Source organism: Lepidochelys kempii, chromosome 7 (genome assembly GCF_965140265.1).
Source record: "Lepidochelys kempii isolate rLepKem1 chromosome 7, rLepKem1.hap2, whole genome shotgun sequence".
Taxonomy (NCBI): domain Eukaryota; kingdom Metazoa; phylum Chordata; order Testudines; family Cheloniidae; genus Lepidochelys; species Lepidochelys kempii.
In genome coordinates, this window is record NC_133262.1 from 33442307 (window position 1) to 33454821 (window position 12515).

Below are 12515 nucleotides of genomic sequence, written 5' to 3' on the forward strand. Positions count from 1 at the left end.
GAGCTCTAAGCTTTGCCCTGAGGGGAGGGAGAGGAGTGGAGTCCATCACAGCTTGGCTGGCTCATCATGGCATTGGCTCGGCCAGGATGGACTATAGCTTAACTTCTGCCTCACTTTGCTGACCCAAGAATTTTCAGATTCAGTAGCCAGATGACTACCAGATGATTACCTTGTTTTGAAAAGGCTGCCTGTGTCACTATGAATACTCACAGAAAGCATTGCGCCCTGAAGGGTTACAGTACAAGCCTCCAGTAGGAGTTGCGATTGGCTGGATTCACTGCAAGGAGGCAGAGAGAGAGAGAGGCAGGCAGGTTTGCAGTGCCAAAAGCCTGGTCTCAGTCCTGGAAGCCACAGGCTTGCCCCTGTGGAACTGTGTGGGTCCTTGGGGCCTGGCACATTAAAGGGGTCACTCCCAGGAAACTGGTAACAGGCTCGCATAGATCAGACGCTGTGACTCCATGACAAAAGGCAGTGGACTTTTCTTCTTCACAGAATCATAGAATATCAGGGTTGGAAGGGACCTCAGGAGGTCATCTAGTCCAACCCCCTGTTCAAAGCAGGACCAATCCCCAATTTTTGCCCCAGATCCCAAACGGCCCCCTCAAGGATTGAACTCACAATCCTGGGTTTAGCAGGCCAATGCTCAAACCACTGAGTAGTAAGTGGTGTTGAGAATCAGCACTATGGGCGATTCTGCTTTACGTGTTTATTGCTCTTTTGGGGTATTTTTGGGGGGGAGGGGAAGGGGTACAGGTTGTTTATTGCATAGCCTCAGAACGAGCCCGTGGCGTAGCCACTAGACACGCTCAGTGCAGCGAGCCCAGCCAGGCACCACAGGGCTGGGGGAAGAGCAGCCGCTCATACCAGCCCCCCACGCCAGCCCCCAAACCTCAGCTTCATTTCAATAAAAAGAACCAAGGACAAATGCAACTTCAGAGAAACAGTGTTAAAACAGCGCCAGATCCACAGGCAGCAGACGCGCCAGGGCCTCGCTCACCTCTAGGCACAAGCAGAGTCTAGCTCACCCCAAATCATGAGATGGTTTAGAAAGAATCATGCATTTAAATCTAATACATTTTGGGTTCTTTTTACCAATCTCTGGTTGGAGCCTTTACTATTCAAATTCTGAAGCTTTTCTCTGTCACTAGAAGGGCTACAATGGGATGGGGGACCCTGGTCTTGGAGGACACCCATAGGCTGGTGGGCTTGACAGCAGCAGGTATTCTTCTTCTGAAGCCTGCTGGCCTTGGTGTGGAACGCTCCCCTTCCTACAAGAACATGGTGGTTCGGTCCCTGGCAGTCTGGACAATGCCACTTTGCCTGCTGACAACCTGTGTTCAGGGGTAGAAGCCCCTTAACACTCCAATGGAGCTGCAGAAGATGGCTCTAGGTGAACAGCTGGCCAGGCCAGCTGTGGGCTACAGCACTAGGCAGAAGGGCCAATTGCTCTGTGAAGTTACTGGCAGTTTGTCAGGGAAGTAGGCAGCCAGACACTTTTAGCAGTACACAAGAGAGGCCTTCCTTCCAGAAAAGAGGCAGGATCCCATATGCCACGTGGGGGAAAGAGGACAGCAAAGAAAAACTCTCTCTCAAAAATAATAGAGATGTTGGACTCAAAAGGACCTCGATAGGTCATCTACTCCAGTCCCCTGCACTGAAGCAAGACTAAGCATCATCTGGACCATCCCTGATAGGTGTAAGCCATATCTGTTCTTAAAAACCTCCAATGATGGAGATTCCACAATGTCCCTAGGTAATTTGTTCGAGTGCTTAACTACCCTGAAAATTAGGAAGTTTTTCTTAATGTCTATAAAGTAAATCTCCCCTATTGCAATTGATAGCCATGGAAAGGCCTGAAGAAGCTGGAGGTAGCTGAGCTGAGGATATGTGCCTCAAACAGCCTCTTAAAACACCGGGGGTGTGTGTGAAGATACTTGTTTCTCACTGACACAAAAGCCAAGCTGTTTGAGCACAGACAGAAGCAGCCATGCATGTACCAGGAAGGCCATGCAAATGTCCCTTAACTACATGGACCCATCTTCGACCAACCCACTAAATCCAGACCAAATTATGCACCAAAGACATTCTACTCTGAAGCAAGAAAGAGCAAGCACCATCCTTTGTCAAGTCGCAATGGGTGACAGTGCAAAAATCAAGGAAAGTTACATGAAATTTTCTGAATACATGCTATTCCTCCCACCACCACTCCCACTCCCCAAATGCTACTCACTTACCAACCCCGCTCCACAAAAATATTTCCTTAAGGTGCTCCAAGTTCTAATGAGAACTCACTGACGTCATACCTGACCTGGTGCAGAACAAGACCACCCTTTTGGAAAACTTAAATTTGAAAATCCCCAAAGCAGCTGCTAGGAGGTGGCATTGAGAAGATGCTTCTGCCTTTTGAAGGATTTTGCTGTTATTTTAAAAACCTCACTCATAAACCCTCCCCTACCTACTACCTTACCCGAGAAAGAAGGCTACACCAGCATAATCCCACCCCAGAATTAGAATGTCAGGTAGCTCAAGCCAAGGACTCTGGCTGGGCTAAAAACAGTTTTACAAAACCCCAGAGGAAACATTTCTGCTATATTTTAGTGGAAAGTGTGTTTGGATTTGACCATCATAGATTAAGGCCTGAAGGGACCATTCTGACCACCGAGTCCGACTCCTGCCTAACACAGGCCAGAGAACTTCACCGAGTCATCCCTGCATCCAGCCCAGAGGTTCTGTTTGAGATCTTTTAGAAAGACATCCAGTCTTGATTTAAAGACTTAAAATGCAAGGTCCAATAATTTGCTCTTCTACCTCCAAGGCTTCTCTAGCATTTGAACTCAATCTCTGGTACTGTCCGTAACAGCATAACTCTAGGCCAGCCATTCCTCTCAGGTGGGCCTGCTCCTGTCCCATATAAGCCAATATTTTGGTCTTGATTTCAGTGATCAGGCCAGCATCTGAAGCACCAACACAGACTAGTCCACGGGTTCTCGCAATACATTTTTGGTGACCCCAGAACGTGGTCACCAACTCTCACTGGTGGACGCACTGACACTTTTTTCCTAAAATACTTTAGGAAAAGCAATTAAATATGCACAGATATACATTACAGTGATTTGGATGTGTATTTGTAGGGTTTTTTGGCAGACTCAACAACAAAAACAACGCTGCCTCCCCCTTTGGCTCCTGCATCCAAGGCTTAGTGGGTCCTGGGGCTTGCTGTGAAAAGTGATATTTGTATATTTGTTACTATCACAGCACACTTAGTACCACTTTTCATAGCCTCCCAGGTAGCTAAGTGGTATTAACAAACATACAAGTATTATTTTTCACAGATACCTAGTAAGTATGCTGTGAAAAGTGATATTTGCATGTTTGTTAATATCACTTTTCTCAGCAAGCCCCAGAACCCATTAAACCCTGGATGGGGGTGGGGCAAAGGGGGAGGCAGCAGGGACCAGAGTCGATGGTGGGATGGATGTGGGGCCGGGGGAGGCAGTGGGGGCCCAAGGCAATGGGGGGGGGGGGGGGCGGCGGAATGGATGCGAGGCCAGTAAGGCAGCAGGGTCCTCGGGGGGGAAGGATACAGGGCTGTGGGAGGCAGCAGGCGCCATGCACGATGGGAGTGGGTGATGAGCCCCACTGTTGTGTGGCCACAGCCAGGACCTAGTGTCTTCTGCCATGCAGCCCCCGGCCAGAACCCAGAGCTGGAGACAGAAACTGCATGGCTGGAGCCAGGGATTGGAGCCTGCTGCCCCGCAGCCAGAGGTGTGGGTCAGTGCCCAGAATTAGTGCCTGCTGCTGCATGGCCAGAACCCGGAGCTGGAGCCCAAGAGTGCATGGCTGGAGTCAGCGCCCACCGCTGCGTGGCAGGAGCCAGCGCCCGCTACTGTGTGGCCAGGGGTCTGCAGCCGGGGCCAGCTCCCACCACTGTGTAGCTGGAGCCTGGAAATAGAGCTGTGGGTCAGCACCTGCTGCCATGCAGCTGGGGCAGGGGGATCAGCACCAGAGGCTAGGGCTGCATGGCTGGAGCCCAGGCCAGCGCCCACCACTACATGGCCAGAACTGGGGGCGAGAGGCCGACAGAAGCTCCGCGCCTGCTGTCACACAGCTGGAACCAGGGGCCGGAGGCTGAACCCCGCAGCTGGAGGCCAGGGCTGAATGGCCAGAGCTGGGGCAGGGGTCAGTACCCGCTGCCCTGCGGTTGGAGCCCGGGGCCGAATAGCCCGGCTCCTGAAGTTCCACCACAGGAGCCCGCTGCCCAAACCCCTTCCCCCGCCCACCCCCCCCAAGGTGGGTCAAGAACGCACCTCACTTCTGCAGCGTTGTGCCCCACCTCTCTCCAGAGACGGTGCAGGGCAGCACATCCAGGAGCAACAAAGAGGGAGTGGGAGGGGCCAATGCTTTGCCCCCGCCATTACCGCCCAGGAGGCTGTTGTGGCCGCACGAAAAGCCCCTGGTGGCCACATTTGAGAAACGTTGGGCTAGTCTATTTTCATTGTCCAAAAGCAAACAGAATGAATAATGGTAATAAAGGAGATTGATGTGCCTTGTATCTTACTAACCATGGGATTGCTGGGCACAAGGGGAGCAAATACAACCTTGAACTGTGGTTTTTAACCCTATGGTTCCACATGGAGGTGCTGATTCCACCAGTAAGAGAAGCATGGCAATCACAGAGCTCATTTCCACGTGTTGAGGCAGTTACATTTCACATACGCACGCATCCAATGTGAGGAAAACTGACAACTCACAGGGAAAGATGAGATTTTCTGGTAATAATTCAATTAGTAAGACTGGGGATCAAGAGAGACAATCCCCTCACCCCAAGCAAATCACTTCCATCTTTCTCCTCTTGTCCTCAGAGGTTAGATTTGGTCCCACTTCCCTTACTGCCCAAACTCCTTCAACCCCACTGCACACACGCTCCCACAACTAAGAAAGCTTTGTTGTAGCGATGATGGAGCCAAGTTTCTCCAGTCAGTGGCCTCAGAAGTCAAGAGCTGAGTGAGGTAAAGTTCAGAGCCTACTAGGGAAAGCAAGGACTGACTGACTGACACACACACACACACCCCCTACCCCTTCAGGAGAGAAGGATCCTGCTCAGCATGTTTGGTTCTTCCTGTTTCCCTGGAACAGCTACAGGGATGGCAGGGAAGGTAGGTTCAACTACTCACTTCCTTCAGGTTCCAGGGCCAGCGACCAAGCTGAGGCAGGGAAGACCCATATGACCCTGTACTATGCTGACTTCAGTTTGGGCTGCTTTAAGGGTTTATGATGGTGCACACAAGAAACTCCCCATTCAAAACCCACAAAGCCACACACATTGTCCTCCTTAAGACTATCCTCTGCTGTGATGCCTACAAGACATAAGAATGGTTAAGAGGCTTCCGTGCTGGGGCAGCTGCTTATTTCACTGTTACATCGCGGTACTGTATCCTCCTGCTGTGTCTTGTTTTAGACCGTAAGCTCTTTGGGACAAGGACTATCTTGCTATGGATTTGCACAGAGCCTAGCACAATGGGGCTGAAGCCTCCAGGCATGCTACTGCAATGCTCTGTAACTGAGCAGGCAACTTAAAGCCCCACAGAGGGTAATGCCACTTTATAAGATACATCAACTCCTTAGACAACACTGAGTCCACATTGCCACCTGGCCCAACATTTCCATCTTCTTTCAATAATGGGAAAAAGACTGGACAGGAGCGAAACAGAGGGAGAGTGAGGAGTGAGACCCTCCCAGAACAGGGATGGTACAAGAGATAGGGTGTCTCCCATCCGCTCCCCACACCCCACAGGAGTCTCCTATCCTCCTCCACCTGTGGATTTCTCATCCCCTCCCCTGCCAACCACACAGGGGGCTGGTCCTGCAGTGAAATCTAGAACTAGCGGCCTAAACATTCTACCCTGAGTTGCTTACATATTGTAGAAGAAACAAATGCAAAGTCCTCTGAGAAATAATGGAGTTAACTTGGTTGAACAGTGCACAGACTCAAACACGTCCTTCGCAGACTCTCTAACACAGAATCTGGTTTGCACAGTTACCTTGTAACACTTAACGTCAGAAGTGAGAGCTCACATCTCGAGCAGACCCTCCCCATACCTTGGCTTCATACTCAGAGATACAGCCTCGCCATCCTGCATTCCCACCTGACCTGCTCTTCTGGACAGAACCTGGCGCTACCTAGTCTTAGCGAAGGCTGCACTTTCCCTGGTTCATGTTTCACCTTGGAACTCTGTGTTGTCTAGGCCCCTGATGGCCTCCACCGCATCCTCAGCCCGCTCCATGTGCACAAAGGCATAGTCCTTCACTATGTCGCACTCGATTACCGGGCCATACTCTTCAAACTTGGCCCGCAGCTCCAGGTTCGTGCAGGTGGTGCTGATGTTGCCCACATGCAGCTTGGTGGACGCCTTGCTCTTGTTCTTGCTGGCTTCCACGTTGATGCAGACACCATGCAGCTTGTGGTGATGCAGGTTACGGATGGCATCTTCGGCCGCTGTCTTGTCTTCGATGTGCACAAAACCATAGTTTTTGATAATGTCACATTCCAGCACCTTCCCATACTGCTCAAAGAGCGACCGGATCTCTTGCTCCGTTGCCTCCCGGGGCAGATTCCCAATGAAGAGTTTCACCATCTCAGCAGAGCCTGTGGGTGGAATAGTTGAAGATGAGGCACTAGCACAAGGAACAGTTTGACTTAGTTGCCAGTGTCCCTGGCCAAAAGACATCAGCTGGGGGTAAGGCAACACAGTGTGGAAAGACTTGTTTTTAAAAGGCAACATTATATTTGTGTAACAGAAACCTCCTGCTTTCAAATATCAGCTCTCGAGTTATATTGTCAGACTTAAGAGGCCCACTTTTTATTCAGCTAGTTGCTCTTTAATTGTAACTCAAGATAAAGTAATCTGCAATCATGGAGTAGGTATTCCCAGCACTCCTGTGTTCTTTCCAGCCCTGCTCTGGGAGGGGGTCAGGTCTAGTAGGTCGAGGGTCCAGTCAAAACGGGGAGGGGGCTGGGCGCCAGGCCTCCTGAATTCTAGCCCAGCTATGGGAGGGGGTGGGGTATAGTGGTTAAAATAGATGAAAGGGACCTGGGAGCCAGGACTCCGAGGTTCTTTCCCAGCGCTAGGGAGAGGTGGAATCTAGTGGGTCGGGGAGGGCTGGGCGCCAGGACTCCTGGGTTCTATCCCTGCCCAGTCCCATTTGCGAGGGGGAAAGCGGGGGACTGAGGCCCGGCTCTCTCACCACCAACAGCACCTCTTCCTCAGGCCGCGGTCTTGTCTCGATGACGATAACAAAATGGCGGAGCCTCCCACCCGCTCCGCCCGGCCATTGACCTCGTCTGGCCCCGCCCCATTCTTCCAACGCCACGCTCCTATTGGCTGCTGATCGCCATCAACGAGCCGTTATTGGACAAGTAGGCGTTTACGTCACAACAATGAGTTGTGTAGACGACCGGCCTTCTGTACCGCGGGCTTCCCAGCCAATGGCATTCCGATAGGGGCGGGTTCCGGTCACATGAGGGGACTGCAGCCAATTAGGGCTGGCGGGGAAAGGGCGGAGTCTCTTCGCGCTGTGCTCGCTCCGGCGTCTGGGCCGCTGGAGCTGCCGCGAGACTGTGGGAAGAATTTGGTTGCCGACGGGGGACGGCGGCTTCGTGCTGCCCGCGCGCGGGTCCCTCTCCCTGCTCGGCCCCTGCCCCCTTCCCGGGTGTCTCCTGCTCCCCTTTTCTGGGGGTGTGGGAGGCGCCTGCTGGCGGCATCAGTACCCCATAGGCGGTGGGTAGATGGGGCTCTCCCGACACGCCTCGCTCGCACCTCCCACCCCTGCTGGGGGTAGGGCTCCTGCCTGAGGGGCTCCCTGCCTCCCGGGCTGCGCTGCCAACCCTTCTCCCGCCCTGCGGGCATGGGGGTGGGTCTCCTCGTCTCTCTCCCTTAACTACGGTAGGGGTTGGGGGCCCCGGGGCCCGGTAGGCGTGGGGTGGCTCCTGTCTGCTCTGCCCCGGGGCCGCGCTAGGTGTGGGAAAGATGTCCGAGGCAGTGCTGCTGTTGCGGCGGGTGCGGGAGCGCAGCAGTGAGGGGGCCACGGGGGCCCGGAGGAAGCGGAGCAGGCGGCGCCGTTTCTACCCCGAGCACCGGGTGTATCGGGCCCGCAGCTCCTTCCTGGACCTCAGCGAGGAACAGGTGCTGCGGCGCTATCGTCTGGACAAGGCAGCTATTGCGGGGCTCTGCAGCGAGCTGGGCTCTGACTTGGAGAGCCTGACAGGTCGCAGTCACGCCCTGCCGGTGGCCGTCAAGGTGACCTCGGCCCTCACCTTCCTGGCTTCGGGCTCCTTCCAGACAGCCACACGGGACACTACAGGCATCAGCCAGTCAGCCATGTCCAACTGCCTGGCCCAATTCCTGGAGGCACTGCAGCGCCGGGCTGCCCGCTACATTACCTTCCCGGTCCCAGGCCCCACAGCAGGGCATGCTGAGGGCCGCTTCCCTGGGGTGCTGGGCCTGCTAGGCAGCATGCATGTGGCACTGCGGGCCCCCTCGGAAAACGAGCTTGCCTACCGCAATGTCCGCAACTACCACTCCATGAACATGCAGGTGGTGTGTGATTCCCACGGCACCATCATCAATGTAGTGGCCAAGTACCCTGGCTCTTGCCCCAACGCCGCCGTGCTGGAGAACTCTGCCCTGGCTCGGCTGCTTGATGGAGCCCGGCTTGACGGGCTGTGGCTGCTGGGTGAGTCAGGACAGACAATGATGCTCTGGGGGGTGGGCAACCAGAGAGGCCTCTCCATGATGGAGCAGCCCCCTGACCTAGTTCACCAAACGTAGTGATCCCTCACGCCCGGCACCTGGTGGGATGATCTGTATCTCCGCATGACTGACAATAGGTAAGAAGGATGGCCCAGGGAATAGGGTGCTGAGTTCAGTTCACCACTCTGCCACTTACCTGCTGTGTGACCTTCAGCAAGTCACTTAATCCCACCCTGTGCCTGTAAAAGGAACTTCTCTGCCTCATGGGGGTATGAGGGTAAAATGGTGAGTTGCGTGGACACTCCACTGGCAAGGCTCATCTAGAAAAATAAGAACTGTAACTATTCCCAGTGTGAATAAGGAGCAGACTTAGACCCTGGTAAGTACTTAGCACGCAGGTATCTTTCAGTCTATGAACAGTCCATTGACTGCAGTGGGACTAGTAACGTGTTTAGATCTTCATCTTTGCATACCCTTAAACTATGTGTAGTCTTTAACAGCGCATTATGGGGCGGGGGGGGGCAGGGAGTGCTTTTGTTTAATTTCCCCCAAAGAAGGGTGGGAGCCCAGCTTCCAAAGGCCTGAGGGAGTCTGCTAACATATTTCTTCTATCCTCCTTCTGTGTCTGCAGGAGACCGAAGTTACCCGCTGAAAACATGGCTCATGACTCCAATTTTATTCCCATGTAGTCCAGGAGAGGAGAAGTACAATGCCATGCACCAGGAGGCCCTTTCAGTGCTCAAGCAGACATGCACCCTCTTGAAAATGCGTTTCCGCTGCCTGGATAAATCAAGTGGCTCCTTGCAGTACACCCCCCAGAAAGTCTGCCAGATCTTCCTGGCCTGCTGTATACTGCACAACATCGCCCTGAGCCGCAGGATGCCCTTAGACCTGGCAGAGGGGGAGGAGCTGGTGGAGGGGTCGGATGCTGACCCAGAGCTCCCGGTGCAAACCCCCTTTGTTCAGATCTCCAGTGAGGCCCGGGCAGTGAGAGCGCGGATTGTGCAGCGATTCAGAGAGAGCCTGACCTAGAGCAGCATCCTTGTGTTGCACCAGCTGCTTCTGAAACAGCTCTTGGTGGGGAAAAGGACCTTGCATGCTAAGTTTTTCCCCTCAGCATCTGATACAAGCCCCGCACTTCACCCTCTCTATAAGCAGCTGCAACATATCTTATCCTGGAGCTAGTGGCATTCCCAACACTGACCTGTCCTAGGAAGAGCTGCCAGCAATTCCAGCTTCTGACACTGGATTTCACTGTGGGGATTGCATTTCGTTTAAAAACCTCTGTCTAATTTTTTCCATAGGGTAGTGACTGTGAGGATGGTTCTATGGGCCTGGAAGAAGCTACCACCTTCGTGCCCCGAGCCGTTACTGGGTTGTGGACTGGCTGTTCCTGAAGCCAAACTGTACATCACTCTCACATGTTGTTGCTCTTTTAGTCTAGCTGTGGGTGAGATAAAATACTTAGCTGCTCACAGATTGCTGCTTGGCTGAAACTGGCAGCACGGAGTGAACTGAACCGCTCCAACGAAAGGAGGGTAATGAATGGAAGTGGCCTTTATTGAGAGGCAGTGTTTCCTCCTATCCTGAGCAAAGCTGGGGATTGGAACTCCCCAAATTTCATCCCTGTTCTATCCCTGAGGTGCTCGGCAGTCTTGGCCAAGTTGCCTCTGTAGATTGGGGTTCTAGTAGTAGTGACTTCTCCAGACAGGGATGTAGTGAGGACAGGTTAGTCCATGTTCTGAAAATGTCCAAGTTCCAGCTTGGAAAAGTGCATGCCTGCAGCCTACTACACTCTAAGTTAAGGACCCCCTTCTCGATGTCACAGACCATCCTGCTCCTGCCTTGTCATGTTTGTGGGCCCTGGCTAATGCCTTCATTTCCAGGGTAGGGTGCTGTATGCTGGCATGAGGAAGGGGTTCTGGCTCTTAGATGGCAGAGGCCTAACTACACCCCCTCTGCTCTGTTGGATGCTCCCTGCGCTCTGGTCCATGAAGCTGGGAATCTAAGGGGGAGTGGTGAGCAGTGGGTTGGGGAGAATGGTCTCTGAGTGGAGGCATGGTGGCTCCCTGCAAGGGAGAGGCAAAGGCATAACAACATTGGTCTTCAGCATTCTAAAGGTTAACTGTTCCTCACCCGCTTTCCAGTGCTAAAGTACTGATTGCCAAGAGATTGGTGTGCCCATAGGATTGTCCTGACACTGCCCATGCCACTGTAGGCCAGCTTGTGGATCAAGGGGGTGCAGGCAATGGGAGACAGCTAGAGCTGGGAGCGATTAGAGTGACACTGGAGAGCGCAGAAGGCAGTGGAGGACATGTTCATGTTTCTGTGCCCAACTTAAGCTCTTCTGCTTTATTTCACCCCCAGGGGAGCAGAAACTAGATGTACTGACGGACCCAAATCAGATTATGGAAGCCAGAGTTCTCTCACTCTCAAAACTGGCTACTTTGTTCTCCAGTTTAGCATGCAAAGCACCTGCTCTCTGTGATCCAGTCCCTGTTGCAGGTGATGCTCCCTGTCGCATGGGGAAGGAAACTATTTTTTTGTGAGGGGGAAAATAAAAATATTTTCTTAGAGATGTTTGTTTGGATTGTTCTTGTTTAAAGGAGTGTCTGGAGGAGAGAGGGGCGGGGCCAGATCCTGCATTCTGTGCCTGGCTCTGACAGTGAGTCACTGCACCTGCTTGCTTAATCTCTGCTTGCCAATTGGTAAAACTGACTATCCTCAGAAGCTGGATGCTCCATCCATGTTGCTATATGAATGCAGACTAACTTTCTTGGTGGAGTTTGCACCCAGGCACACCCCATGTGTCCATCTACACCACTCTGTCCTTCCCTTGTGTATATATATTTCCCCTGCCTGTCTCTGTGTGGTTATTCTGGAGGAACATAAGAACAGCTACAATATATCAGATGAGTGAATCCCTCTAGCCCAGTATCCTGGGTCTGATAGTGATTAGTACACAAAAGGAGGGCTAAGAAATCCTGCAGTGATGGCATAACTTGTCCTGAGCTATTCTCGCCTGACCTCAGGAGTTAGTGGTTGATAAATGCCCCAATGCAGGATGGTTTGGATCCCTTCTGGAACTCTTGGAGATTCCCTTTGACCATATACTGTCCAACCCCTTTATGAATGCTGCTAAGCTGTTTGTCTTGATGTATTGTGGCATTGAGTTCCGCAGGGCTAGGGTATAGGAATGGCCATTGGCTGGACTGTATGGTGGCCCATGTGTGCACCTGCAGCTGAGCTGAGCACTCAAGCAGTTGGATAGCCTGGCCAGCAGCTGGAGCTTGCAGCCTGGTCTGTAAATGTGAGGTGCTCCTATGGCCAGCTGTGAGAAATAGACAGTTATTAAGTGCTACCCACAGGTTTCTCTGGCTGTGGAGAGGAGACAGCTTTCCCTGCACTGTGGGATATAGAAGTGGTGTCTCCCTTACTAATGCCATATGAGAAGGGACCCAGGTGCCTCTGACATGAGGGAACACTGCAGCCTATCCCTGTCCTCGTGCAGCCAGGGTCCCATCCAGCTCATTTAGCCAGTAGGAATCTTCTCTAGCAAAGTCAGCTGTGGATGCTGTGTGCTGATTCTCTGTGACAGTGGATGTCTCACTGGGGCAAGGCTGCATGGCCTAGTGGATACAGCAGTGGACTGGGACTTGGGAGAGCTGGTTCTAGTCCCAGTTCAGTCACTGGCCTGCTGGGTGACATTGGGCAAATCACTTCCTCTCTCTGTGCCTGTTTTCCCTTTTGTAAAATGGGGATAAT

General features: G+C 52.8%; 2 protein-coding genes across 7 annotated transcripts in view; both read right to left on the minus strand.

Moving 5' to 3' along the window:
• Positions 1–7348, minus strand: part of LOC140914384 (RNA-binding protein 4B-like) — a 25238-nt gene extending 17890 nt beyond the window's left edge. For 5 of the 6 annotated variants that reach the window (XM_073352058.1, XM_073352055.1, XM_073352057.1 and 2 more), the window contains exons 1-2: positions 7246–7348; positions 6224–6646 (exon numbers count right to left, since the gene is read on the minus strand). In XM_073352058.1, the coding sequence (XP_073208159.1) occupies positions 6224–6635 (412 nt within the window). In that variant the 5' untranslated portion in view covers positions 6636–6646; positions 7246–7348. The remainder of the gene's footprint in view (positions 1–6223; positions 6647–7245) is intronic. The other variant, XM_073352056.1, reaches the window with a different exon arrangement.
• LOC140914383 (RNA-binding protein 4B-like) overlaps positions 1–12515 on the minus strand; it is a 71470-nt gene that overhangs the window by 4333 nt on the left and 54622 nt on the right. The window lies entirely within an intron of this gene.